The sequence below is a fragment of the Fusarium solani genome (assembly GCF_023522795.1).
Source record: "Fusarium solani strain SB1 chromosome Unknown bctg00000006, whole genome shotgun sequence".
NCBI classification, from domain to species: Eukaryota; Fungi; Ascomycota; class Sordariomycetes; order Hypocreales; family Nectriaceae; genus Fusarium; species Fusarium solani.
The window spans coordinates 3,395,428-3,423,341 of record NW_027072151.1 but is presented as its reverse complement, the minus strand read 5'-3'; the positions used below and the strand labels follow the sequence as shown (position 1 = coordinate 3,423,341).

At 49.6% G+C, this 27,914-nt stretch overlaps 12 protein-coding genes across 12 annotated transcripts; 3 read left to right on the top strand and 9 right to left on the bottom strand.

Annotated features, from left to right (window-relative positions):
• Positions 1-19: 19 nt before the first annotated feature.
• MRS44_010805 (uncharacterized protein) lies at positions 20-1,082 on the bottom strand (the record flags this gene model as incomplete). The annotated part of the gene is made up of 4 exons (XM_065620253.1): positions 20-154; positions 434-575; positions 656-960; positions 1,008-1,082. 4 exons carry the CDS (start codon positions 1,080-1,082, stop codon positions 20-22), a joined length of 657 nt encoding a protein of 218 aa, XP_065476442.1.
• A 601-nt stretch (positions 1,083-1,683) lies between these two features.
• MRS44_010804 (uncharacterized protein) lies at positions 1,684-2,255 on the top strand (the record flags this gene model as incomplete). The annotated part of the gene is made up of 2 exons (XM_046274105.1): positions 1,684-1,730; positions 1,781-2,255. 2 exons carry the CDS (start codon positions 1,684-1,686, stop codon positions 2,253-2,255), a joined length of 522 nt encoding a protein of 173 aa, XP_046128158.1.
• Positions 2,256-4,296: 2,041 nt separating this feature from the next.
• On the top strand, positions 4,297-6,124 carry MRS44_010803 (uncharacterized protein; the record flags this gene model as incomplete). Its single annotated transcript, XM_065620252.1, has 5 exons — positions 4,297-4,310; positions 4,377-4,625; positions 4,692-5,337; positions 5,390-5,769; positions 5,827-6,124. 5 exons carry the CDS (start codon positions 4,297-4,299, stop codon positions 6,122-6,124), a joined length of 1,587 nt encoding a protein of 528 aa, XP_065476441.1.
• Positions 6,125-6,813: 689 nt separating this feature from the next.
• On the bottom strand, positions 6,814-8,507 carry MRS44_010802 (uncharacterized protein; the record flags this gene model as incomplete). Its single annotated transcript, XM_065620251.1, has 6 exons — positions 6,814-6,982; positions 7,030-7,672; positions 7,724-7,853; positions 7,905-8,048; positions 8,099-8,129; positions 8,191-8,507. The coding sequence occupies 6 exons, from the start codon at positions 8,505-8,507 to the stop codon at positions 6,814-6,816; spliced, it is 1,434 nt and encodes a 477-aa protein (XP_065476440.1).
• A 555-nt stretch (positions 8,508-9,062) lies between these two features.
• MRS44_010801 (uncharacterized protein) lies at positions 9,063-10,519 on the bottom strand (the record flags this gene model as incomplete). The annotated part of the gene is made up of 2 exons (XM_065620250.1): positions 9,063-10,438; positions 10,489-10,519. The coding sequence occupies 2 exons, from the start codon at positions 10,517-10,519 to the stop codon at positions 9,063-9,065; spliced, it is 1,407 nt and encodes a 468-aa protein (XP_065476439.1).
• Positions 10,520-12,086: 1,567 nt separating this feature from the next.
• Positions 12,087-12,401, bottom strand: MRS44_010800 (uncharacterized protein; the record flags this gene model as incomplete). Its single annotated transcript, XM_046282314.2, has 1 exon — positions 12,087-12,401. The coding sequence occupies one exon, from the start codon at positions 12,399-12,401 to the stop codon at positions 12,087-12,089; it is 315 nt and encodes a 104-aa protein (XP_046128162.2).
• Positions 12,402-13,703: 1,302 nt separating this feature from the next.
• MRS44_010799 (uncharacterized protein) lies at positions 13,704-14,336 on the bottom strand (the record flags this gene model as incomplete). The annotated part of the gene is made up of 1 exon (XM_046284487.2): positions 13,704-14,336. One exon carries the CDS (start codon positions 14,334-14,336, stop codon positions 13,704-13,706), a length of 633 nt encoding a protein of 210 aa, XP_046128163.1.
• Positions 14,337-15,309: 973 nt separating this feature from the next.
• On the bottom strand, positions 15,310-17,928 carry MRS44_010798 (uncharacterized protein; the record flags this gene model as incomplete). The annotated part of the gene is made up of 5 exons (XM_046281500.2): positions 15,310-16,030; positions 16,079-16,821; positions 16,874-17,244; positions 17,301-17,572; positions 17,627-17,928. The coding sequence occupies 5 exons, from the start codon at positions 17,926-17,928 to the stop codon at positions 15,310-15,312; spliced, it is 2,409 nt and encodes an 802-aa protein (XP_046128164.2).
• A 1,271-nt stretch (positions 17,929-19,199) lies between these two features.
• MRS44_010797 (uncharacterized protein) lies at positions 19,200-20,796 on the top strand (the record flags this gene model as incomplete). The annotated part of the gene is made up of 5 exons (XM_065620249.1): positions 19,200-19,299; positions 19,437-19,552; positions 19,604-20,526; positions 20,580-20,707; positions 20,762-20,796. 5 exons carry the CDS (start codon positions 19,200-19,202, stop codon positions 20,794-20,796), a joined length of 1,302 nt encoding a protein of 433 aa, XP_065476438.1.
• Positions 20,797-21,160: 364 nt separating this feature from the next.
• On the bottom strand, positions 21,161-23,130 carry MRS44_010796 (uncharacterized protein; the record flags this gene model as incomplete). Its single annotated transcript, XM_065620248.1, has 7 exons — positions 21,161-21,330; positions 21,386-21,746; positions 21,796-21,837; positions 21,885-22,296; positions 22,353-22,584; positions 22,638-22,800; positions 22,852-23,130. The coding sequence occupies 7 exons, from the start codon at positions 23,128-23,130 to the stop codon at positions 21,161-21,163; spliced, it is 1,659 nt and encodes a 552-aa protein (XP_065476437.1).
• A 713-nt stretch (positions 23,131-23,843) lies between these two features.
• Positions 23,844-25,167, bottom strand: MRS44_010795 (uncharacterized protein; the record flags this gene model as incomplete). Its single annotated transcript, XM_065620247.1, has 5 exons — positions 23,844-24,074; positions 24,127-24,222; positions 24,279-24,799; positions 24,856-25,024; positions 25,078-25,167. The coding sequence occupies 5 exons, from the start codon at positions 25,165-25,167 to the stop codon at positions 23,844-23,846; spliced, it is 1,107 nt and encodes a 368-aa protein (XP_065476436.1).
• A 1,006-nt stretch (positions 25,168-26,173) lies between these two features.
• MRS44_010794 (uncharacterized protein) lies at positions 26,174-27,619 on the bottom strand (the record flags this gene model as incomplete). Its single annotated transcript, XM_046282315.2, has 4 exons — positions 26,174-26,549; positions 26,611-27,177; positions 27,300-27,312; positions 27,472-27,619. The coding sequence occupies 4 exons, from the start codon at positions 27,617-27,619 to the stop codon at positions 26,174-26,176; spliced, it is 1,104 nt and encodes a 367-aa protein (XP_046128168.2).
• Between the last annotated feature and the right edge of the window lie 295 nt (positions 27,620-27,914).

Here is a 27,914-nt window from a genome sequence, read left to right as displayed (position 1 = left end):
GAGATGATCCCCATCACGCTTAAAGATAAGGCTTGACTTGCTCCTCCTGCCATTCCCAGAACTTCTGCGCAGTTCCGGTACCACCTTCAGATTCATCCTTGGTGCCATCTTGAAGACTGCTCTTGATCTTGCCAATTCGGCCAAAAGGGATGACCTATGACCCATTGGTGACTGCACCAGAAAAGGCCGTGTATAGCTCTGTACACACGCCGTTGATGGGAGGGTAGCTGATGAAATGATAGAAGTGGCCAAAGACATAACCACTATCTCGAGCCAGCTCAGAGCGGAGATTTCCTGGATTCATGGCCGGGCCGGAGGTCAGCAGTCATATTCTCCGCCAAGTCGGGATAATGCCTACTACACTTATAATCCCATCCTCCACAAATCTCTTGGCGAATTCCATTGCTTGTAAGTAATTCCCCGCCTTGCTCACACCGTACTTGAACATTGCCGACTCCTCAAAATGATAATCCAGGTTATCAAGCGGAACGCCCTCCTTTGGGGTGGAAGCCTCCGCAGCCGAGCTCGACACCCACAGAACCCGTACCGATCCTTTCGGGCTGTTGCGAGAGCCGCTGTGGACTGAAGCAGCGGAGTCAATTTCTTGGTGAGGGAAAAATGGCCAAGGCAGTTCGTTCCGAGCTGAAGCTCATACCGCTGGGTTGTTTTTGAACCCTGTGGGGGCAGGAGAACACCGGCGTTATTGAAAAGGGCGTCCAGCTGGGATTCAGTGGCGAGGAAGCGGCCGGTTGCACTGGAACAGGAACGCAGGTCGCTCAGGTCCAGTTGAAGAAACTTGAGGGCACCGATCGAGTTGGCGTTGCGAGAGCGAATGTCGTCGATGGCGGACTGAGCTTTGGCCTGGTTTCGAGCAGCAATATAGACGACGGCATTTTTAGAGTGAAGGATGTTAGAAACCTCTTTCCCTACACCTGTGTTAGATCCAGTTACGAGGAACACCTAGATGTCTTTGTTAACACAGTCCGAGTTGGAAGGGGTTCTCGCACCTTTTCGGTCAGGTCTGGGATATCGTCCCCTATGAACTTTGGCTTGGGAGGGAAAAACTGTGAAAACATGCTCATGTTGCCTTGTCTTTTACTTCCTGAGAAGCGTAATAGTGTCGAATGAAATGGAGAGATGAGTGAAAGGCAAACTGACAAAGCATCTTCAGGTAGGTGGTATGCAAAAGCCATATGTAGGAGATATCACCTTGAAGGCCCCGGAGTTAACGGCATGTACCTCACTGTCTCGGGTTCCTTTAAACCCCCGTAGACCCGGGCTTTATACTGGTATTGGCTTTTGACTTTGTATGCAGCCAAGGGGGAACGTAAAAGCAGGGGGAGTGGTACTAATCACCATCCTGTACGGAGACTTCGTAACGCTCTGGTTGGACACTGAACCACTACGTCGGCTTCGGAGAGTCTTGGGTGGACGACTGGGTAGACTGACTGGTAATTGACTCTCCGAATTCGTCTCTTTTATCCTCTTCTGAAAGAATGATCAGAGCCATGTCATCAATACGCTGTGGTACAACACGAGGTGTGGTCGATCAAGTTTCTGGAGGTTGAAGTCCAGCACTCTTTTCGCGGCATGATGAGAAGCGCCCTTCTATCCAGTGCAGCCCGAATCTCTTCAAAACAATCCTACCGATCTCACCACCTTTACTTGCGTAGTTTCAAAAACATGGAACGGGGAGAGTATTCGCAAGACCTCGTCAGCTGCCTCAAGGGGTAAGACCGAGTCCATGACAGCAATATAGATCCTGAAACACTACTGGCAGCTACTTCGACTGTCCTACCTTCTCCAATGTTACGATCCACTCCAATCTCAAAGACACTTACGCCCATCGTCCCGTGCTCGCCAGCCAATCTCGCTACTTTCCCAAAGCGCTTCACAGGTTGGACGAAGCTTCATCCCCGCGTCCGGGCGAGGATGAAGAACTTGGAATGACTGACGGAGTCCCGGTCTTGGATCTGGTCAAAGAAAACTCGTTGGTTGTCGAAGGTGTCCTATACTTCTTATACAACGCCGATTATCAGGACGGCTCTCCAACCAAAACACCCGAAATCATGACATTCAATTTCCTCATGTTAGCAGCAGCAGATAAGTACGGCATCTCGGCGATGAAAGAGTTCGCGCTGGGCAAACTTGATTCAGCAGCAAGGCGGTTCTGGGACACTTCCTGCTTCCTCAAGGTCATTCGGCATGCATACAACACGGACAATCCCACATATAATCCGATTCACGCACTTTAGTTACAGCGGACCATGCTACCGATCTCATGGACAAGAAGGAGTTTATTGGGATATTAAGGGACAATGACCAATTCCGAAAAGACTTTGAAGACGCGATGACGGAGAATGAAAGGGCGGCTCAAGACTGGCCTATTTGTGTGTACTGTAGTACTAGGCATGATCCGTCTGAATGTGCACATATCTGGTCTGGGTAGAGTTTTGGGTTAAATAGCAGGGAACAGAGTGTCGAATTCCAATAATATTTTACCTGTGTTATGCCACCCTACACCTTCCCTGATACCTTTCTACTGACGTTTTGTTCCTTGGCAAGAATAGTCTTCAGGAGAAGGAGATCCAGGTCAACATCATGCGGTAGATATCGGGAGACACTACCTATGTATCATTATCCATGACCTCGCCCACCTCGCAGGGTAGTTCGATCGCCATGTTTCGTTCCTTAATGATATTTTTTTTTATTTTTTTTATTTTTTTTCGTTTCGAGGCGGCCTTGATGCAACCGCTTATCAGGACTTCAACAAGCTACCTAATTACCACTCTGCGTGACACCCGCGTGCTCCAGGACTTTTCAGTGGGGTGAAGGCCAACTGTTGATTGTGGAGCAAAGGTCCAGCGTTGTAATCTGGGGTGGTAAGCATACCTATTGGCATAAATCCCCTGCGCTAAGAGTAGGCCCTTCTCCAAAGTACGGGGCGGGCTTCTATATATTACCATTATGCCCAGGTTTCATGTGTTTCCGTTGGTGCCCACGGAAGCCAGGGTGTTCCACCAGAGCCGAAGTAGGGCCTAACGGCACCGAAATAACACCCGTTTTTACAAGGGTTCAGACCCTGGGCACAGAACGTCCCGATTGGTTCCGAGGTTTGATGGCGATGAGGGGCCGCTTATCTCTTCCCGTCCCGTAAGCCTCACAATTCGTGGTCAAATAGCCGCAGTGGCGTCCCAGCCGCATGGCGGCAAAAACGGCATGACGACGTCAGGGGCGGCTCAACGACGAAGTCGTATGAATGTCCAACGCCCATGGATATCTATGCATTCATATATGCTTATTGTTGCCTTTCGGTACATTGGTGCTGTGCTTCATAACTACATCCTTCCCCGTGTCTATTGTTTTGAGTTATTCTAGAAAGGGATACTTGGGGGTTTTGCGGAGAGAGGCTCTAGATGAAGACGCTGAATCGAAATGCAGCCCCGTTACCTGGACTCACTACATAGTTTACACATGATGAAAAGGCGGTGGGAAACGATGGCGGACAATACAAATCCCGCAATCAGATGAACCACGAATCCTTCAACTACCCGGGAGCTTTCAAGGTAAGGTAAGCATAGTTTGGTGCCTATATCCCCAGACGGTAAACAGCGCAATCAGGCTTACCATAGAAGCATAACACAACGCGAACAAGCGAGGCCGATCATCTGCCAAAGCCACGTAAGTTTGACTGGAGACTGTGATGCCATGACGGCCGGAACCGTGTCGAGGAGCCGGAAATAAGGAGACCGGTGAGAAAAGGCACCTTGACATGGATTTTTCGGTGGGCTTTCGGTCACTGGACGTTGCACGGTCACCCCAGATGCTTTTGCAGGCCATGGTATTCTGCCGGCCATAGTAAATGACCAGGAATCCCACGACGTGATTCTCCACATGTCGTAGCATGGTCATGTCTGCCAAGACTAAATCCAGCTCAGGGTTCAGCTTCTCGGTGTGCTCGGCGTTTCCCTCCTGTCGCGTCGGCCCTTCCGAGCAATCCACCCTGGGTCGTTTGGCGGCTAAATGGGCAAATTCCATTTAGCCTTTTGCCCCGATAGGATGGGCCTCAGTGAGAAGTGCCGATTATGGCAGCGTTCGGTTCGTGACAGGCATGGCATGAGATGGTCACTGCTTCAGACTCGAGACGAAGGTGCTCTGTGCTGTGCTGGCGATGGATCCATTCTAGAAAACTGCTCAAAGCTTTCGTAGTGATAAAAGAGAAGACTTGCCTCGTCAGTTGAGAAACCAGAACATCTCATCATCTTCACTGCCATCAACGCCTCCAGTGAAAGAAACATGCTCGGACAAATGTAATGTCTCCATTCAACAACTCTTCAGCCCTACACTCGAACTAGTGGCGACTAACTACTCCCTAGTTCCATCAAGATCAATGGGGCCGATTGTGGAGCCGAGGCTCTACTCTTGGCCTTGATCACCTCCATTGGAGGCTTTCTCTTTGGCTATGATACTGGTCAGATCTCAGGAATGCTCCTGTTTGAGGATTTCACCAACCGGTTTGCCCAAAAGCACGATGACGGTACCATCGCCTGGGTCTCCATCATCAAGTCGCTTCTGGTCTCGCTCATGAGCATTGGTTGTCTGATTGGTGCCTTGTTGGGCTCATAGTAAGTTGAACACTCCACACAGGCTTCTTGCATGGGGATGTGGACTAACATGTCTTTCCTCTTTAGTACGGCCGACTGGTATGGTCGGAGAAAGAGCTTGAGCATTGCCGTTGTTGTCTTCCTCATCGGCAACACGCTTCAAATCACGGCAATGCATTCCTGGGTGCATATGACCATCGGTCGACTGGTAGCTGGCTTCGGCGTTGGCGCCCTGTCCATCGGTGTGCCAATGTTCCAGAGCGAGTGTTCCCCACGAGAGATCCGTGGTGCTGTGGTCGCGTCTTACCAGCTCATGATTAGTCTGGGCATCCTTGTTTCGAACCTTGTCAACTATGGAGTCCGTGAGATCCAGGAATCAGATGCCTCTTGGCGTGTGATCATCGGCATTGAGATGGCTTTCTCTCTTCCTCTCGGCCTTGGCATTCTCATGGCTCCAGAGTCACCCAGGTGGCTGGCCATGAGAGATGACTGGGAAGGGTCACGACTTTCTCTCGCACGACTTCGCGGTATGAAGGATGATCCGAAGAATCCATTAGTTGAGGACAATCTCAGCGAGATGAGGATGCTGCTGGAAGAGGAACGCAGAGCCGGTCAAGGTACCTGGCTGGAATGTGTCGACCCCCGCAACCAGACCCCCAAGGTTGTGTATCGAACCCTCCTTGGCATGGCTGTTCAATTCCTCCAACAGTGGACTGGCGTCAACTACTTCTTTGTGAGTACCCTTGGACAATTACTTGCCTCGTATCATCTAACGGCTATTTAAGTACTATGGAGCTACGATCTTCCAATCTGCCGGTATCGATGATCCAATTTTGGTTCAACTGATCCTCGGCGCTGTCAACGTCGGCATGACCATCCCCGGCATCTACATCTCAGAACGAGTGGGTCGTCGATGGCCTCTCTTCTTGGGCGCTCTGTGGCAGACAGCCTGGCTTATCGTTTTCGCCTCTGTCGGTACGGCGATCAACCCCGAGGGCAACGGCGCTGTTGGCAAGGCCATGATTGTTTCGGCCTGCATGTTTATTGCATCCTTCGCCCTTAGCTGGGGCCCCTTGGGTTGGGTTGTCGTTGGAGAACTGTTCCCCTCTCCGAACTCGTGCCAAGCAAGCGTCTCTTGCGACAGCGAGCAACTGGCTCGGAAATTGTAAGTGCAAGGTGCTAAGCTACAAGTGCAATGCTAACTCCTAATAGTCCTCATCAGTTTCCTCACCCCCTTCGCTGACGATGGCATCTCTTACTCCTTCGGATACGTCTTTGCTGGAATGAACTTCATCGCGGCCATCATCACCTGGTGCTTCCTCTATGAGTCCAAGACTCTGAGCCTTGAACACATCGACCTGATGTACAGCCTTCCGGATTTGAAGGCTTGGAAGAGCCCAAGCTGGACGCCACCAGGTTACATCAACCGTAAGGAGCGTGACGAGGCTTACTTCCGCGAAATGGGCAACAACAAGGAGACCGAGAAGGAGGTTATCCACAGCGACAGTATTACGGAATAGGCGGCCATGATTCAAGAATGGTGCATTGAGGGTTACTCATGAAGCAACCCTTTTCCACCAACCTTCAAGTAGCATATCATCAGCGAAACATTCTTCCTGGCTCTTGAGATTTAAGTCTCATGAGATACTGTACATTAAAGGGGTTACTGGAGTTATACGTTGACTATCCAAGAAAGGTATCAATATTAGAGGTATCCTTCCATTTGGTCAAATGAGACATATGCCGCACATTTGTGTCTGATCATTACCTGAAAAGTGCGACAGTTGAGATGCAAACTAAATGCAGTCGAGTTAGGCGGATCTTGGATGAAGCCATCGGTGCATAGGAAATCTTGTAAGCCTTAGAGGTGCAGATGACATATCTCCATGAAGCGGATGCGGCGCCCTTTCCCTTCGGCCACTGGTTGATAGGGGCAAATGGAGAGCTCCAAGGGTGCAGAGTCATATGGCAGTCTCACTAGCACTTCAAGACAAAGGTTGGCGGCTAATATGAGGTACAGAAAGTGGTTCGGTGATGCGCCGGGGAGTGAGTCAAAGCCAGCGGCGTACCCAGCTTATGGTGTTTCTTTTGGCTACCTAGATGCGGCAAGTATATTGGAAACTGTCCTTGTAACTAGTCTACCCGATACTTCTCCGGTACCCGTGATTTTTTATTCTGTTGTTGACGTGTCCTTCTGCTCACGACCGAATTATGCAGCAGTCGGCACAAAGCGTAGCAAACACTTCTGACCGTAAGGCCTAGCCGAAATGATCTGATCGTGTGACCTCATTGACTCCTCAGTCATAGAAGGGTCAGGAACTGTTTGGTATTGAGAGTACACCTCCCTCAGCAGAAGCTTCATCTCGGCATAGGCCAAACTAAAACTGCGTGAGCAAGTGCAAGCACATATTTGGAGAGAACTCACTGTTTTCCGATACAGCCTCGTCCACCATACGAGAAGGCAAAGATATGGCGCCTCATCTCTGCATCGTTTTCGTTCGACATCCACCGGTGAGGGTTGAATCGATCAGGCTCTGGAAACACATGCGCATGGTGTCGCTGAACCGAGTATGCCTGGCAACTCACGATAGTATCTTCAGGGACGAATAGGTCGTCGATGACCCTTCCGTCCTTTGGAACAACGCGTGGCAACGACATGGGAATGGCAGGAAAGCAGCGCAGGCCTTCTTGTACAATCGAGTCGAGAACTGGGAGTTTGTCAAACGCCATATCAGGGTTCCCCCTTAGTTCTCTTCGAAGCTCATCCTGGAACCGAGTTGAACGAGGCTGAGATAATTCCCAGATCAAGAAACACAGAACATCGCCTGTGGTGTCGATGCCGGCAACCATGTGATCAAGACATTCTGAAGCGATGTCGCCTTCGGCCAATTCGTCACCAAGCTTGCTCCGAAGGCGACTCAAAAGAGTAAACTCTTCCGGGTCATCCAGTTTGCTTCTTTTTGTGACAAAGTTATCTGCCAGTGGCGTGGCTCGTGGCTCAAAGAAGCAGTCCAGAATCTTGGATGAATACTTGTAGAGAGTTGGCGCATACAGCATGAAGAGGCGGCCTAGGTTGTCAGATCATTCATTCTCTTGGGTAGAGAGGGCGGTGAACTTACTCCGAAGACTATCATCGGCATTGACTTGATCCATCATCTCTCGGTCGCCAGGATTCCCCAGGCAATCAGTACCGTACGGCTGGAACAGATGATGGGTAACACCATCGCAAGCGAATGCGTGAAGTTTGATCTGGTCAAAGTCAGCAAAAATCACAAGGTAGGTAGTCAGCGAATGACCTACGTATACATCGACACTGCTTCCAGTTGAATCGCCACACTGTCTCGCAAATTCTCGTGCTCGATTCTCAATTCCGTTGAGGGATGCCGGCTTAAGAACGTTGCTGTTTGCGTACCTGTCGGCTAAGAGACGCTTTCGCTTCGCATGCTATTGACTGTGAGCTATCGCCGCAAATGTCGAGTGTGTAGGGGACTAACAGTGGTTTTATCAAGTGTCGAGAACAAAGTTCTTTGAGTTGTTAGCGCAAAGTGATACACGGATCCATTTCACGACTTGCCTACGCCCAAACACCGTGAAGAGATCATAAAATGTGGATTTGTCGTAGCCACTGCCCTTGGAGCCGTAAATCTCCTTGACAGCTTCATAGGATGAAAATGACATTTCATTGGGCGCAATACGAACGATAGGCCCGTATTTGAGATGGAGAGAGTGGATGTACAAGGTCCGATCGGCGTTAAACTCGTTCCATCTCAGCATGAATGGCGTGAAGCGGGAGAGAAACGGACCGGGGGCTGCCCACAAGGGTGATGAGACGCATTTCCAGACATAGAAAAGGGCACATGCCGCAATGGCAATTAAGAGTGCGGGGATTGACAATAAAAACATGATTGTGCAACCGAATCCTGAGGATACAAAATGGTCTGAGTTTGCATCTTTGTTGAACTCGACATTTGTCGCGCCTTATATATTTAGGATGCTCTCAAGCTTTTACACAACCTGTGAGGAGTCAACTCTCTCATCTCCAGATGACTTCCTGTTTGGGTATAGATCTGGAGATCGAACTAGCAACCTTCTGTTGGGTCATCTTCTCTAACCTGATTGGCAGGCGATGAGACCCGTGATGGATAACGTCGGACCTCGGGATTGTCAACTTGGAAGAATTTTCTTTACGTAACTCTAGGGCATCATATCTAGTACCTTGTCTAAGATGTGATAAGTTATCCGCAGTCTTAACAGTGATACCAGCCTTTGTTCTTTTCAAGCGAAGAGTTGGTTCAGACATTGGCTCCCGGTCATAGTCGTCTGGTAAGACGCCCTTTGCGCGACCAACCAAGAGACGGCCGTTCCCCTAGCGCAACACTTCCATCAACACATGCAGCTTAGTAACGCTACCGTAAGTTTTGAACTAGAAAATAAATTTATCATGTATTTGGCTTGGGCTCAGGGTAGCAACACCGGCTGTCCTGATAATTCCCACTTCCAGGCCAAGTCTCGCCAGTCTCGCTCATCAGCTGCCCAGAATACCTGCAAGAACTGTGCGACATCCCAGAAGTTTTTAAATCGCATTATCCGGCATATTCGACGATATAAGTCTGAGATGATCCCTTGCCTGGCATCATCATCGTGACTCTCCACTCCAGCAATGAAGAGTGACCATGGGAGACAGTGCAGCCACTCGTCAATGGCGCCCATTGCTGCAACTTGATCAAACAAGCCATCTATCAACTCGTCCCTTTGATCGTCGATACATATCTCTAGGCACCTCGCAGAGTACAACAGGGCGGCGTAGTAGTGTATGTTCACAACACAGATAAAATCTCGACGTCGGGAAGCAGGCTGCAAAGCGAGACGGCCCGCTGTCATGAGTGTCTCTCCTCGGGCGACCTCAAACTGTGTCCGAATATGACTAAAAGTCAACCCCAGCCGGGCTAGTCGAGCGGTTGAAGGCTCTAATTGACGGGAAAGCAACGTGACGTCGTGCAAATACCTGAGGTAAGTTGTGAATAGTATTGAGTCGTCCGCTGTGCGTGGAAGAATCACTTGCTGCATCGAAGATAGGTCAAACGATGTCGTGCAAGCAAAGATGTCGTGTACGGATAACTGATTCCTGAGGAAGTTGAGCAACAAGCTCTCGCCACGGCCTGTCGTCTCGAAGGTATTCACGAGTGACCTCGCAGCTCGCCGATGAAAGTCTGCTGCCGCAGAGCCAGAGTCTGCCATTTCGTAGCATGAAAGCAAGAGCATGGCCGCCAAGACCCATTCGACGGCCCGTTCGTCCAGTTGGTTACCAAGCTCACGTCCGCTCATGACATGAGTGGTAATGTTTTGCACGTAGGCCGATATCATACCAATGGCCTCATTGCGGGCCTTTTCAGAAAAGCTATCATCTTCAAGCGAGATGGAAGCATGCTGAGAAGAGACGGCAGCCATGGCTAGCCCAACGACAGGATGTATGTATGCCATTGGGGTGACATATCGTCGATAAGGATTTTCATCCGAGTCTACCCAGACCATCAAGCGTGCTATTTGCTTATCCCAGTGATCGATGAGCTTATGTAGCGTCTTCTTGCTGATCGAGTGAAACGAGGATGCGCTGGTCCAGATTTCGTTCCCAATCGTTGTAGATGAACATCCGGCATCATCGGCGATTGTCTCCTCGACTTGAGCAAGACGGCCACGAATAGCAGCGCCGCCGGCCCATCGCAGCCGTTGACCGTATCCCGGGCAGACCAAGCCCTTTTTCGTGCATTTAAGGCAGCTCGGCAATGCACGATCACACAGGATACGCCGTCTTTCGCATTTGTAGCAGCCTGACACTGTAAGTTTGTCATCTAAGCCATAATAAATCTCGGTAGCCATTACAGACCTTGGTTAAGGGGCGGCCGCTGTCTCTTCATCGTGTGGTGCTGGCAGACTGGCTGTTACTCAAGTTTTGTTATGATGAAGAAGGAAGGCAAGTGATAACTTAGATAACAGGTTCAAGATTGCCCCAAAGCGGGGTCAATTGCTAACCGAAGGCGACCAAGCATTAGCGCGCCAAGCGAAGTTAGACCATACATGGCTATATGAATATTCACGCCGATTTTCTCATATTCATATTATATTCAACTTATCTTGCAAAACACATATTCATATAACATATTCATGCATATTCATATAAGGGCTCACGTGATGCCAAGCTACCGCAGTAAAGTGAGAGGAACCCATTGATGTAGCTATATAGCCCGAAAACTTCTCAATCGCCCCCGTTTGACCTATACACTATTAAATATCACCCTCTATAGCCTCAGGATCACACGGGAGGCCTACCCCCCCTCAGCTAACGGTCTAATATGTCCCTCACGCAGCCAGTTGCCGATACACTTAATCTTCTCAATGCTCTCAATTAGCAATCGTAGCCTATCCCATCTAGCTGTGCGCCTAGCCCCCGAAAAGGTCTGCTCTGGCTCTGCTGATTCTGCTGGTACAGATAGGATATCGATAGCTATATGGCTAAGCCGTGGGTATACTATACGAACGTCCTCACTATACTACTATTAAAGGGGCGTAGTACCCTCTGTAAGTGTGATAGGAGCCTCTGAGATAAAGCTATCAAAATTATCCTTGTCCCGTGCTCTCGCTATTATCTTATTTCGCAGTTCTAAGCGCATCTTTGAGAGTATTATATCTTTCTTTCGCTTTAATAAAGTAGGCGTAGCTAAGGATTGCTCTGAGAGCTATATCTAGATATCGTGATTAGTCTCTTTTATCTAGAGACTACGGGCGGCGGCAAACGCGCCCTCGTGCTATTCCTCGGGCTAACATTCTTTGATATAGCTCTTGCGTTTAATAGGATCGAGAAGGAGGGCGGGGGCATATACGGGGCCATCCTCGGCCATAGTGTAATACTTATCGAGTATAAACTAGCACATATCGATAGAGTGAATTATACGATCATCGCGATTGCTCGGCTGCGAGTAGTGGGCCGAATTAGCTGATTAGCATGCCGTATAACGGTATAATCCATGGAGAAAGCAGGAAAATGTAAAACTTAGCCATATACCTTCCACTTTTCGCAGTGTCCTAGGAGAAGGTCCAGCAGCTTAAGTGACTGTGAGATTAATGACATAGCGCCTATCCTGCCATGCAGCCGAAGCTAATGAGGCCGGAGGTGACTAGTACCTATCATCCACAGAGATTAAATCTCATTTGTGCCAATCAGGACCCTCTCCATTATATGAATATGCATGAATATGAATACGAAAGTACATATTATATTCATATCTTATATGGATATGAATATGAATATATTCATGCATATTCATATAAGACCTTATTTGAATATTCATATAGCCATGTCTGAGTTAGACTCTGGCTCTCAGTCGATGCGATTGTTGATTTCTCCTCTACTTTGCTGTCCATCTACGGGATAGACATTCCTAAAAACCATGAAGTATTGCTTATAAACTCTGTATTGGATAGCCGTTAGGTCTTTTGAGCATGGTTGCGACCCTCAGCAACGACCTTGTCAAAGTCATACTCAGACCATCGTAATTCGGGGGCGAGTCCTGCAAATTTCCATTGGCCATCAATCTTCTTGTACCAATGTTTGTTGTAGCTGTGAGCGTGGCCTTTCACCACAACCTTTGAAAGCGTGGTATCCTCGTAAATCTGATGAGGAACTCGTAGCTGATGATGACCAATGATCTCCGTGTCTGAAACCCGCTGGTAACGACTCGCCCCGATTAGATGTTGCGTCTTAAGAGTCGGGCTGCCTAGCATCGCGGGATTTGAAATCATGTTGATGTACTCTTCAGCCGCCATATTCTCCCAAATCTTGTTCAAAAACGATCTATAGTCAATCTGCAAGGGGCTGCATTAATACTGATGTGGTGAAGACAGGGTAGGGGATTAGGTGGCTGACTCGCAACTCCGGGGCGACGATCTTGCGCAATCTTGCCCAGTCTTTAGTGTCATAGCTATCAGCCCATTCGTAGAGGGCAGCTTCAACGGCTTGAAAGTCTGCATTGTTTGCTGTTTAGTATGGTGGAGTGCTGGTAGCTTTGTAGCGAAAAACATGCCTTCAAATGTGATTTGTTCAGACATTCTAACTTGACATGAACAAAGGCGTGGAGGGTATTTCTCAAATGTTGATAAAGTTTATAGACTGTAATACTTCCGAACCTGTATGTTTAATTGAAGGAGGAGTGCAAGAAGTTACGAAATACAGGTAGATGTTGATAGGTAATAAGATGACTTATATTGAGGACATTCAGTCGTACAATGCCGATTGTGTTTCTTCTTTTGAAACCTGCCTGACATATAGCAATACTGTACCAGCAAGCCGTAACCAGGACCTCATGACACTGCGCCTGCTGTCTCGCTATTTTGTTTGGGATGTGGAGCCGACGATGTCAAACTGCCCTGGCCACATCCCGCTACAGTTGACTGTACCGTCCGTGGTAGTTTAGGGCTAGACATCTTAGGTCAATACGAACCTCAATTTGGCGAGTCGATTCGTTAAGGTGTATCAGTGGAGAGACGTTCGTGTGGGATGTGGAGGAAAGATTCCGGGGAACACATGGTTCAACTACTTAGTCCCCCACACGGGCGACAAGCGGATGGCACATCCCCCTGGCTGCCAATAGTCGATTTCGAGCCTCCAACAAACCGTTGCCTTGTGGCGTCGCTGTCAGAGATCACTAGCCCCAGTAAGCACCGGGTGCGTGGAGCCGCAACCGCCCACTTCCCGACTCAAGAGTCGCTCTTGAGTCGAAGGCCAACGCTATGTGCCCTCGAATTTATAGATGTGGAGAGCTCCATGTAAGAAAAGGGAACTCAGATGTTTATTAGTGTGTCCCTTGATCTTGTGTACGACCAAGACGTCATTGAAAAAGAAGAATTGACTCTAAATCCCTTTAACAGGTTGACTACAACCGATATCATTACTCCACACGAAGTCGAGACGAGGACCTCGATGCGATAGGCCTTCGCCTAATCCGCGAATTGCAGTAACGTTGGAAGACAGGCTAGAAAGCTAGTAGTGTATTATTTCGGCACTGGGTATCGTATATCTTTTGTACTCAAAGACATCAAGCTAAATCACAGAGATACAAGGAAGCCAACAGCACCCATCGCGGCCGCAAAGACGGCAGTCAGACCCGCACCACGAGCAGGAGCCGCATTGCCGTTATCGCCCGATGATCCTCCAGATCCTGCGGTCGCCGTCATTGACTCTAGGATAGGCTCGAGAGGAACCGTCTTTGTCTGGTTGGCAGAAGTGAAGAAGAGAGTACCGGGAGTAGAGCAAGACTCGAGGACATTGCCATCCCCATCGAGCTCACACTCCTCAACAATCTTCTGGGCGTCACCCTCCTTCTCAATCGCCCACTCGGCGACCTCAGTCAGATACTCGATCAGAGCATCGGACAGAGACGATGGGGCGACGAGGGTGCAGGGGTCGGTGGAGGAAGGGGCCCTGAGGGCCCATGACTCGAGGTCAGGGTCTGGGGTGGGCGCGCTCTTGAGTAAAGAGATGGCAGAGCTTCTGCATTGAGCTCTGTCGGCGCGGCGGAAGAGGGAGTCGAGGGAACGCTTGTTGGGGCTGACGGGGAGGATCTTGGTGTCGTAGATGTGGAGGGTCTCAACGACGTGGATGACCTCGACGTGTTGGACTTCTTCGGCGACAGCTGTAGCGGCCACGGCGGCCAGGATGGCCAGATTCTTGGTCTGCATGTTGAAAGGGGTTTATTGAGTTTTATTGACAAGATATACTTGAAAAAGTCTTGTCAACAAAAAGGGTTTGCTGACGCAGATAGAGTGAAGAGTTGGTGGAAAGGAAGAATCGTTAATCGGGATGCGAGGCTACTTAAGTATTCCTCCCAACATCCCCATTGCCATTCAGCCTATTGGAGGATCCGTCTTGGCAGTAGGATTCCCAAGGCTTGGCCAGTTAGCCTGGTCCTTGATTGTCGAATAGCGGCCAGCGCATTTGTTCTTGGCAACGGGGCTGACTTGATCACGCGTTCCAGAATGCGAGCCCAAGCCTTGCCAGGCGGGCACCCAACGGTCGATCGATCCTGTCGTGCACAAAAGAGGTTTAAATCAACGTGACATGACATCAAGCGAAGGATTTAACGCCGTAACTAGTAAGATGAAGATCCTTCACTGCCATTCTGCCTCGGCCATCCACCAGAACGCATTAGCAAAAGCCACCATCGATCGCCCGGGCGAGGTGTGGCGGAATATGGGTTGGCCATTTCGGCTATGAGGCACAGCAACAAGGATCAGGGGCTATTTAAGATTAGCGCAACAGCCTGGCAGCCGGCGACTTCCACATCCGGCAATTCATTTGTTGGTGCATAACGAATCGGCCGATTCATTTGAAAGAGGTTGCATCTGATTGAGGAGGCCGTCATCAAACATCAACGCCCAACACCGCATGCCATGCCGTCTCATGAGTCACGGGGAGACCGCTCCCATTCGGCTCTCTACGCCGGCAAGTCTCCGCCTCATAACGCAACCATCATAACATCATATCCCAATGCTCACATAGTGGCCTCTTTTTTTAAGGTCTTTCTGATGCCGGCAGTAGAAGACTCATACCTATCTACATCATGGAAGGTTAAACCTCTCGGGGGGTATTTAACTACCCAACTATAACAAACCTCCCTAACTACGCGGGGGTCAGATCCGACAGACGGAGCTCTCATTGCGAAAAGGCCAATGCATCTTCTCGAAAATACCACACCAAAGCCATTGCCGCCCCGGGCCCAACAGCAAGGTAGGCAAGCAGAATTGCTATGGCTGCCCTTCCAGTGTTGATTCGAGCAAGGCCAACCCTTTGCAAGTCCCAGACAGCAGATACGCACCAAACATACGATGTCAAGCAGTAGCCCCAAAAATCAACACAAAAGAATCCCATCAGGTTCTCTTCGAGCTCGCCTGGAATCTCCCACCAAGATGATGGGTACAGCCACCTTAATGCTTGGCTCTGTTCCGCATCCATGACCATCTGCAGCAAGGTTTGCCAGTGTATAACGGTACCAAAACACGCAAAAAGAAGATAGATTTTCCGCAAGTACTGAACGTCAGGTAATGGCTCTCCTTGTCTGCTTGAGCCTTGGATGGCCTCGGAGCGGCTCCCTATTCGAAAAACAAAAGAGAGTAAAGGGATAAGAATGGGAATGAACTGCCAGGCAACTGCAGAAGTCGCCACTTGATGCCAGGGACTAGGTGTCAGCATGAGGGGCAATGCGTAGCCATATAAAGCAGCCAAGAGCACCCCTCTGGCAGATCGAATAGGGACCTGCCGTCCGAGGGGCCACCATATGCTTTCATCATCGGGCACAAATGTGTGAATAATGCAGTACCATGGCATCACCACAGAAAAGCCAATGAGTTGGAAGGCAGCAAACCAAATAACTGGCCTTCAATTCATCAGTCAAGAAGACATTTGGAACCGAATCAACACGTACCATGTTAAGACTGAGACTGCAAAGTGACCTCGGAAGCCTTCAAGCGTCAAGATGATGATGGGATGGAGCGATTGGCTAAGAGAGTAAAGCTGAAGGCGACCAAGTTGTTTTGTTGGGTTTCTCAGCCCAGGCACAAACGCCGCAGCCATGAAAGCTACTCGATCACCAACCAAAGGGATTCCAGTACATGCCCTCTGTAAGAGAGTCAAGGAATCATTTTCAAGAACGCCCTCGGCCAAGACTTTGTTGACCTGGCTTCGAAGCTCTGTTGCCGAAGGACTCAGCCATCTGAGATAGAAGGCTACAGCGCTGCATGTCAAGTAGATTCCAAGTATTATGAACCCAACCGTCCCTCTTCGCTTCGGCTTGGCCAGCAGCTCATCCTCGTACGGCACGAGCTTCTTTCGGTATGGCGGTGGCAACATGTTCAGCTTTTCGCTAGCTGGTATTTGAGCCGAGTAACTGCGTGTGACATCTTGCTCCCTGACTCGAGGAAGAAGGTGTAACGCGACGAGTCTTTGTAATGAGTTGTCAAGCGACTCGGTTAGTTGTTTCTTGTGTGAATACGCCTTTATCGCCATCACTCTAGGGTATCGTAGTGTCTGAATCTGGTCGAAAAGCGCCGTAATATCAGGTGTAGCTAGAGGGGAAGAGGCCTTTCTCAGCACATCGGCCAAGGAGTTTGTTAGTGCAGCAGCAGTCTCAATCGCCGCATTTCCTCCATGACCTCCGATGGGATGGAGCTAGAATATCATCAGTCACCTCAATACTGCCTCTTGGAGATTGGCTTCCTACCTTGTGTGCAGAATCTCCGAGAGTGAAGATCCTGCCAAAATGCCACTTCCTGTAGACATATTCGGGCAGAGGAGTCAAGACCGCGGTGATTCGGTTCTCAATCAAGGCAGAAAAAGTCAAGCCGGGCAGGATTGGATCATTCGCAGCCCGATCAAGCGCTTCTTCGAGATCTTTCTGGTTGTAGCGCGGGATTTGTGTGCCATAAAGCCTTCGGGTTAGCTTCTCAAACCGAAACCAGTACACTCGCCCATTTGGGCCACCGGAAATCAGGTAGGATGACCCGTTGCGAAATACCTCGTGTAAGCCACCGGGTACGATGCCATGGCATGGTCGTGAAATGCCAAAGATGCAATTGTAATCGCAAGGAGGCTCTAGTTCCAGAAGGTGTTAGCCCTTCGCATTATTCCCCAAATGCCTACGCACTCACCTTCTTCCTCGCCCGCGTCAAACCAACCAGGACGCGTCATGTTGGCGAGTCTCCTCATCTCCCCCCGGACTGTACTGTGGATACCATCGGCGCCGATGAGGATGTCACCCTGAAACATTGAAGCATCCGATGCCAATACTGTCACACCGTTTTCGCCAAGATTGACCGTTGTGACACGTTTGTTCACCACAATTTTTGACTTGTCCCTGATGTTATCGTAAAGAGTTTGTATCAACGTTTGACGGTCGAGAAAGATCATGGGGTATCCGTGTCTGAACCAGAACAGTTAAAATGGCGAGTTAATCTCAAACAAAGAGTATCGTTACCGGTCGATTAGGTTACGGTCCATGTCAGGACATGATGCCAGTGGCAACCCAGACGGGTCACGGAACGAAAATGTGTTGACAGGCTCCGCTACTTGCAGGATCTTCTCATAGAGCCCCAGTTGATCTAGAATCCGGTTTCCATGAGGAAGCAACCCTATACTTGCTCCAACTTGAGGGGCGATGCTCGGATAGGCTTCCAACACGACAAAGTCGATGTCGTTTGCCTGGAGCATGTTGGCGAGTGAAAGCCCCGCCACACTAGCTCCAACAATGACTACCTTGAATGGTGGATCCTGAGCCATCTTGATACAAGGATAGGTAGTGAAACAGGTAGAGAATGGAGAAACTTGAAGAACTTGAGATGGAGTCATCACCAGGTTCGGAGCAGATCTATAGAACACGCCAACGGTTGCTAGCGCCCCAACAAACAATGAAGAATTCAAGGATTATTAAGCGAGGCCAGCCTCATAAGCATGTCAGAGCGCCATTGGGTCTGGCAAGTGAACATGTCTGGTCAGATCTGGGTCTGGACCCATGGGGAAACCCTTGCTCTCCTTGGCCCCCCAACAGTCTGTCTTTTATTCGGATGCCGCGGGAGAGGATTCTCACGATACCACAACGGAAGGGGTTGAGTCGAAAGCATAGCATAAAAGTGAGACTAGGATTGTGCACGGAGTAAGCCATGCCAAGTCCCTAGTAAAACAGGACAATGGCCTTTAAAAAGTTCCTCTCCAATGTCACCTTCACTTCTATCAATTATACACAATTCAACCTTATCTGACAAGGACTGAAACCCGCGCTGAACATCACACGAGGCGAATGACAAATACCATGGGTAGAGTGTGATTGAGTATTTGCATTTTGAAGCCACTGGTACTTTGTTGACACACTAAAGGCTGGGCGTGGCCGGAAACTTTAGTTCCGAGACTGAATCAAGATCTCAAAATAACCCTGGGTGGATCTCATCGTGACGCGGCACGGGTGCATTCTGTGACAGCAGGGGTCCAGATCTACAAACTTAGGCAGCGGGTGCAACCATATAAACTCAAAACCAAGGGACCAAAAAGATCCGTCGAAGGTTCCATTCAAGCCCGGGGCCAATCGGATTATAAAAAGCCTAAAAGGTGCCGAGGCTGGGGTAAGGGGGGATCGTCAAACTCTGAGGCGGCGACCTGAGATCCGCACGCGTTGAAACACGATAACAATTGTTGATCGTAGACTCCCGTCTCGAAACCACGTTTCGGGTTGACGCGCTAAATGTTACAGACAACCTTATCCGCACAAGCTTAAAAATAGTAGCTATTGACTATAGACAATGAACAGTTATAATGGGAAGCCAAGCCGTCAGCTTGCTGGTATCTTCACTTCTCTTCGACACTCTGGGCTGGCACCCAAAGACCTTTCTTCTTTGTTTTAACCCTCATTTCATTGTTTCCTTGTGTTATTGTGGGTTGTTTGGATCTGTTTCGGCTCGTTTTCATTGTTTTGGTGTCCTCGCCTTCGCTGTCAGGCCGGTTCCTCTTCAGCAGCGCATTCCCGATTTCTTTTCCTCTACCGCTTGTCGTAATTCACCATGGGGCCTGAAGCTGAAGCATCAGAGAGACCGCAGTGTGGGAGTCAGACAGAAGGCGGCCCTGAGGGTTATAACCTTGGTCTGCATGTCGGGGGTTTATGTAAGCCTTCACCGATACGTGATCCCTATTGATCTCTCATGCTGACGATGATACGAAAGTTTTGGTTCTATTTGTGTCTTGCCTCGGTATGTCATCATGGCCTTTCTTTGGCGTTCATCTCTAATGTTCTCACACAGGTGCCGGATTTCCCGTTGCCGCCAAGAAGCTACCTTGGTTGAAGATTCCCCCCAGCGTCTTCTTTGCCTGCAAGCATTTCGGAACCGGAGTTTTGGTTGCTACGGCGTTTGTTCATGTTAGTCTGGCTCGTCAATGGCCAAATTAGAAGTCCTGCTAACACCCCCAGTTACTCCCCACTGCTTTCGGAAGCCTCACCAACCCATGTCTACCCGAGCTGTTCACTGAGGTTTATCCCGCCTTGCCGGGAGTCATCATGATGGCAGCCATGTTTCTTCTCTTCATGGTTGAACTGTACCTGAATGCAAAGACAGGCGGCCACTCCCATGGTGGTCCTACAGGTGCCTCATTTGGGAACACCTCGACTCATCCGACCAACGCTCACGCTCACGCTCACGCTCACGCTCACGCCCACACCCACGCCCATAAACCTTCAACCGCGTCGCAAGATACTACTACTTCGTCATATTGGGGAGACGACCAGCGCACCGAGACCAATGTTGACATTTCATACGAGAAAGCCCAAAAGTTCTATGAGAAGAATTCTCAACCATACGAACGCCCTTCAGATGACGACAACAGCTACTCCACCATGCCTGCGTGGTTTGTTGTCTTCTACGAGCAATACGTCCGCCAGCGAGCCGAGATGGTGGAGATGATCCAGCATACTCGGAAAATCTCAACAGCGAATTTTGATCAACAAATCACCTCCGAAATCAGCCAATCCCACTTTGACGAGGAAGGCCAGGAGGTTGATCCGCAGGTTTACAAGAAAATGTCGACCAACATTACGCTTCTCGAAGGCGGCATTCTATTCCACTCCGTCTTTGTGGGCATCACGATCGCCATGACCACAGATGGCCTCGTCGTCTTGTTGACTGCCATCATGTTCCACCAGATGTTTGAAGGCCTTGGCCTCGGATCTCGCATCGCCGCTGTTCCTTACCCTCGTGGGAGTTTCCGACCTTGGTTGTTGGTTTTTGCTTTTGGAACTACGGCACCTATTGGACAAGCTATCGGAATCGCAAGCAGGAACAGCTACGACCCCGAGAGTGAGCTTGGTCTGATCATGGTTGGAGTTTTCAACGCTATGTGAGTATTAAGAAGCCGAGGTCCGTTTCATGCCCAACCACTAACACAAACAGTTCTTCCGGCCTGTTGATATATGCCGCCTTGGTGAACCTGATGGTCGAGGATTTCCTTTCAGAGGAAGCAAGCCTGCTCATGACAAAGAGAGACAAGATTGCCGCAATTGCTTGGGTTTTTCTCGGAGGTGAGTTGCTCAGCCGATACTTCAGGTTCCCCTCCATTCTAACTAAGTCACAAGCATTCGGAATGTCCGTGGTTGGCGCCTTTGCTTAGCGGAATTCTTCTGGCCCACGAGTATGACGAAGGAGCATGTCGATTATGGTGTGATGAATATAAGAACATAGAAGGCCTGCTTTGGGTTGGGTTGCAGTCCAGATTGGAAGGAATGGCTGCACTGTATTGATTGAGGAATGTCTAATCTACAAGACGATGGTGCATGAATAGAAAGCGACTTGACACGGGTGACTATAGCATGCAAAGGAAACTGAGAACCCGCGCATGATAAAGAACAGCTCTCAAACCGGGCCATGACACGGGTGAAACATGAGGCGCGGTACGTTCGGGGCCCGAGTCAACGTCTCAAGAGCCGACGTCTTGGCGTTTCTGCCTCTATTGCTAAATGAGAAGTACAAACTCCTTACTTAGAAGTTTTGGTCGGCAAAGGAGGAAGCGTGGTCGTGTGAGTTGCCTTGGCCGTTCCGTTGGTCTTGTGGGTGCTGTTGGATGTAATGGCGATTTCACCAGTGGCAATGTCGAATCGATTGGTGGTTCGGTTGAAGATCTGGAATGATGCCGCAGGTTGGAAGTCTTGAGGGAATATTAGGGGTTGTCGGGCCTGGAGGATGAGACGCGTTGTGCTTACATGGAATTTCATGGCCGGCGTTCCAGACGCGAGTGAAGCTGAGCTTACCAAACTGCCTCGTCTCTCCATAAGCCTTGCCATCAACCATCAAGTTGGTATAACCAGCGTCACTGAAGTCATCTGATCCGGACCATTTGGCGGCAAGGGAAAGGGCTTCACCTCCACGCCAGTTGCAAATATAGTCGGCGTCGCCAAAGACCAGTGCCACTTGAACATCCATTTCAAGAAGCTTTTCGATGTCTTTCAGGTAGCCAATTGCAAAGTCACCCGACAAGGTGAAGGCGGTATAAAGCAAGTTGCTTGATGTGTAGTTGAGGTTGACACCCAGGGCGTCCTGCACGGGCGCGGTGTTTAACCAGGGCTGGCAACAATATCAGCGATCAATTCATATTTGAGTGGAAAGAACTTACCCGCCAGTAGTTTGGAGGAACATCTTCTCCGTTGCGGAAACGCTGGACCGCGTTAGTCTCGTGAAGTGATAATTAGGGTATAGACAAACAATATCGTATGTGCCACGGCCTTCAAGGTTGAAAGTGTAAAACATTCCTTCAACGTCAGTTTGGCAAATGAATTGGGCTGCAGAACAAACTGAACGCTTGGTGAGGGAGTCTCGTTCAAGCCAAGCGCAGTATTCAAGCTGCTCTTGGCAACCTCCAGGACGATCGCGGCTAAACTTGCCATAGTTGTAGATGGTGTCATTGACAAGATCGACACCATAGCCGTTGTGCTCGGCGCGAGTGAACTCGAGAAGGTGGCGAGTCTGCACGACCGGCTCGACGATGCCGTTGACGATACCAAGACTCTTCATCTCGAGCTTGCGGCCCTTTGTAGTATCCTTGTCGAGCTTCTCGTTCTGCTCGCTGAAGTATGTGAAGAATGCAGGGCCCCAATGACCGCCGAATGATTCCGCCCTAGATGAATGACATTAAAGTCCTGTAAGGTTGAAGTTGGCTTGGGATGTTCTTACCAGAGGTGAAATTCCGCTGATGCGATCTTGGATTTACTGAGCTGTGGCAGGGCGCTGTAGAAGCCTTGCAAGACCTCCCAGCAAGTGATTGCGGCCAGGCGGCTGTTGTCTTCTTTGGTCGGGTCAATAACAGACCAGCGACCCTCCTTCTCGTCGCGGCTTCCAGGCTCTTTGTCGACGGAGAGGTACGTGGGATCAAGATAGCCGACTTCAGCCTTGCTGTAGGAGAATCCTAGCATTGTTATGTTAGTAGGCCTATACATAACCACTTGAGCTAAGTCTTACCTGTCCCCACGGGCTGTGAGAGGAAAAGAACATTGGAGATGTCCGTCCAGGAGTGGTCCCTGAGGACGGTGGTCATGTTTTCCACCACCTCGCAGGGTCCGATCTCTTCGAATAGACCAATCAAGGAATCCGAACCTGGCCCTCCGTTGAGCCATAGAGTTACCTAGGCATATAGTCAGTCCTGACAAAGCCATGTACGACCTGCTCAACTGACAGGATCGTTCGCAGGGTCTCTGCGAGATTCGAAGAACCAAAAGAAGACATGGACATCAGGAGCAATGTCGATATAACCGCTATAAGAGTTAACTCCAGGAGTTGTCTCACAGATTCCATCCTTTCCGGGCTCCTTGTATCGAATCTGGGCACCCGAGGGACTCTTGATAGTAGTGACTCCCTCGGCTTGACCTGGTGCCTGTCGTGGGCGAAGAACAGCACCCAAAGATGGTGCTGCACCAACACACAAGAGGCTGGTTATAAAGGAATTAAACTTCATATTGAAAAGCTGACAAAAGTTGAGTTGCCTTGCTCTTCATGTCGCTCAAACTACCAACGGCAACGGTGGTACTTATATAGCAAGAGAATCACGGACTTCTCCCTGATAATTAGCCTAACATCAATCAGGCAGTTCGCAATGAATCGTTACCAGTTCAAGCATTTCTGTACTCTTTGTCTTTGTTATCACATCCCATTTAGGTGTCAATGGCTTGCTTGCCGGTGCTTGAAGCCTTGCTCGGCCGGCCCCTGTCCCATAACTAATCATTCTGGGGTTGGATGCGTAGATCCATCGACGCTTTCAGGACTTCCCCGCACGCAATGCAAGGTTCTTGATCCAGGACTTTTTAAATCGGCTGAGACTTCTCTTATCCGCCCCAATCCCCTTTCTGATGGTATCGTCGGGAGAGGTCTCCGACATTGAACCTCCGATATTAATTCTCGGAGTCACCTCCCGACCCGATAGCATCACTATCTAAGCACTGAGAATACGGGAATGCAGTGTATCGATTTGGGAAATTTAGTACGGTTGTGACCAGCCCCAGAGGAGAAAACCAGCAGGGGTTAATACGGACGGACTATTCCGCCAGATGAAACGAGTGCATGTAAAGAAGAATGATGTGACATCATCTGATGATGCATGGAACATGCAGTAAAGGCCTCAGAAAAAAGAGATAGTCAAAAATAGAGAGATTTTCTCGCCCAACCTCCATCTCAAGACCGGAGATACTCGCACACGCTGGCGCCCCATCGAACCGCCCCCTTGTATTTCCACATCCCAGGTGCATTTCCCTTCTCAAGGCCCTCGATTGCGGTCGCAAATTCCTCTCCGAGACCTTCCTCCTTAATCTCGCGTAACGGATACAAATATGTCTTGAAACTGAAGAGGATGGAGTGGGTTTTCGGGAGCCTACTCAATGTTTGGAGCTCGATTCGAAGATAAGTCTGCAGGAATCATTAGCCAGATACGATGCGGCATAAATGGGAAGAAACGTACCTTTTCTGGGTCTATCTGCTCACTTTCTACCTTTTCCTCACCCGTCACATGGTTCCCCTTGGCGTTGAAAAGTTCCCCATGGGTCTGAACGGTCCACTGTCAGGCTCAACGGTCAGTCCACGTGCGTCGAAATGGCTCTGGGGGTGACATACGTTGGTTCGCTTGACATTCTTTCCCACCTCAAGCTTCGTGAAGAAGCGCTCCATGCTAGGCCCGATTTTGTTGTAAGATGGCACATTGGAGTGTATCTGGTTCATGTGTTTTCCCAATTTTGAGGCTGGGTTCCAGCCAGATGGAAAGCAACACATGAAGGCAACGCATTGGTGGCCTTCCGGTGTAGGCTTCAAGATAAACAAGTCTTCCTCGACTGTTGTACCCATGATCCGTAGGGCACTATCATGGTCGACTGGTGGTATCGTGGGGTGTCTATCGCCGGTCACCAGGTTCTCCAGCTCAGAGTTGTCCGCAGACAATTTGAACATGGTTGGATAGCGCTTGGGCAGATATTGGGCAAGAAGATGAGCGTAGAGTTCGTTCGTAGCGTCGACTCCAGCGGGAACACAGCCGTGTACCATTTGGCCTTGACTTTGTATGAGACTCTTTCGGAGCTGAATTCGGTCGAGGTAATCGCGGTCTATCGTGATGAGCTCCGACGCCGTGTCCGACTTGATTGCTATACAAGACAATATTGTCAGTGGTGCGTCTGTATGCTTTGAGCCCGCTACTTACCCATAGTAATGTGATAGATAGATTTGAAAGGTCGGAACTTCTGAGGTTCTTGAGCAGTCCAGTCAAAGCCCTTGAGCGGTTGCACCAGGTCTGCATCAGAGCAAGGCTTTTCCGACCCTCGATACGCATCGACTTTGTTGTGCTGAGGCAGATTGTCACCTCGGTGCCGCTGGGAGTTGATTAGCCAAACTCCAATCTGCATTGTTCCAAGTCAAAACTAACCAATCTTCTGCGCAAGGCGAGTAAGAGAGTTGCCAGTATTAAACATAGTCCCAGTTGAGGAAGGATTGACGTAATGTTGAAGGCTGCCATCTTTGCTGTGGCAAGTCTCTCGGCCAAAGGCTCTTGACAACGGTGAAGGTCTGAACCAAAGTGCTTAAGAGTACTGGGGAAACAAGTGACGTGTAGACCCCTTCATCAGGTTGGTATCATTGGAATAAATAGGAGTCAGGCATGTACCTCATGTTCTCAGTTCTGCTCTCTTGTTTGCCTCAGGTCTCTGACTTGCGTCCGATGAGCCAAGAGGAAGAATCTCTTGGGTTTAGCGCCGATAGGAGGCAAACGCCATGTTCTCAATCTTGCATGACACTAGCCCAAGGATCCCACCCTCCCCGCAGTTCAAGGCCACGCCGCGGGGAAGGCAACGTCAATGGAATGATCTGGACCTATGAACTTTTCAAGTTTCGCCTGTGAGATGCAGTGACAGAGGCATTATCTGTATCCACCAGTATCTTTGGGGTGCGGGGACAAAGGAATGCCTCATATTATCGTCAGAATGTGGTCCGTATGGTCTCTAAACATCTTTGCCACTCTCCGGAATCGGCGATTACCACCTCTTTTGCCCCGTAGACTTTGGTGAGGGGTCGCAGCGCTGCGGAAACCCTCTTGAAAGTGTAGATATATTGGAGTGTTGACATTGAGCGAACGGAGTGGTCCATTGCCCTCAGTACTTCTTGATGTCAGACCACTGTGACCGTCCATCTCCATTCTTTATATGGGTAGAGTATACATTAAACCCAGGAGCCCAAATCCCAACTGGACAGCAACACACCATATGGGACGGCCAGCTTTGTCAGCATAAGATAGGAACTTGGCCATGTTTCTCTTAATCATAGGTAGCTGGCATAGTGCGCCAAAGTCTCAATGTCTAGGATGGCTACATCACCGCGTTCTATAAGCATGTCGATGAGATCATAAGATTACAAGAAATAAGTTTAGCTTACTACTGCATTTTCAAGCAAGTTATGCGTTACTGAACTCATCACTCGCTTCTTGAATATTAAGGATTAACTACCTAACCCAAGTAATCCCTACTAGTCTAAGCTGGGGGCGACTCGCAAACTCGAGTGAAGGTAACATCATCAAGAGCGATGATATTCGAATCAAACTCTCCACTGCAATAGATCTCGAGCGATACCTCAACCTCGGCCACAGTTCCAGTCTCGCTCGGATTCGTCCAAAGTGCACTACCCGCGGTCCAAGAGTAAGGGCCTTGATTCGTAAACCATACTTCTGGAAGCTCAGTGTCCCCAACCTTAGGCGTGATAGTGCAATAGAAGTCGGTAGAAATAGTCCCAGTCCATGGAACCCAGCTGACAGCACGGTAGTAAAATTCGATTTCGTAGTTACCCTCGAGGTTAGTTAAGGTCTGAGAGATGGTAGAAGCCTGGCTCCAGGGATCGAACGAGTAGCGCCTGGTAGATCACAACTATGTCAGCTAATAATACCTCTGTGAATCTAGGAGGGATGACGTACAGATTATAGCGACCCGTACGAGGGCTTTCCTCAGACCTAGAACTAGAAACGCCAGTCCACGGGGAGCCATCACCGTCGTCGAAGCTCGGGTTGACGAGCGCTTGGGTTGCGGTGCAGACCGGAGCTTGAGAAGTCGTCGACGTTTCCGCAAGTGTAGTTGTTGAAGTCTCAGCCAGGGTAGTCGATGATGAGGTTTCTGCCAGCGTCGAAGACGACGCCGTCGCCGATGAGCTCTCTACTAGTGTAGTAGAAGTCTCCACGACAGCGGTCGACGAGGTTTCTGCGATGGTGATGGACGATGATGTTTCCGCAGTCACGGTCGAAGAGCTCTCCACTAGAGTGATAGATGAAGTCGAAGCGCTCGTTGGTCGGCAAGGAGTGGCGTTAGCTCCGAAGGCGAGGAAAGCGACAGTGGCCGCAGCCAAGATAGAACGTCGAGCCATTTCAAACAGAGCGAGGGAGAGGAGCCAAGGAATACCCAGCGGTTGAAAAGAGCGGAAGGGGCCGAGACAGCCAGCCAAAGAAACGAAGGTGAAGATCTGGATGGCCTTGTTCCAGACGAGAGACCTTTTTATTTACTTTCATCTATCCCCTGAAAAATGCATGTTTTACTGTAAAACGTGCATTTTCAGCTTCTGGCAGGAAGCGGACGCTTTCCTGAATGTTGAGCGACATGTTGGACTATTTACCACAAGCGCGAGGCTAATGGCAATAGTGTGTCAGGCTATTAAGTTTTAAAATTAATTCCCTATGGAACGCGTAATACGGCGGCCCGGCCCACAGGATAAGGAAAATGCAAAGACAGAAAACGGCACGTCTGTGCAGTTAACGCAGGCGTTTATCCTCTAGAAGCCTATCTACCTTTACCAGTTATCTCGGTGACCTTCAGACTAGAAATGATCTTGGGGTACTCTGCAGACGGCGTAATAAGGTGGAGTAAATCGACGAGGCCCATAGAGGTATTCTCGACCTTTGGGTCATTGTGTTCAACCGGCTCTTTGGTTGTCATGGTGACTCTGGAGATTCTGAAGTGCAGCGAAAGGGCAAAGGTAGTAAATGGATGTGAAGACGAGAGAGCCTGGCAGCAAGATCCGGTTTTGAGCTGGGGGGATTAAACCTGATATAGTTTCTAAAATACACATGGCAGGCGATAAGCGTGAAGGAAGCCATGGCAACAATGACAAGCCGTGTCAAGGTCAAGTACTTAAGAGACAACCTTTTGATACAATCGCTCGAACATCCCGGAGGCCAGTATCCCGTCTGGTAACATTCACCACATGCCACAACTTTAAACCAGTCTCTCT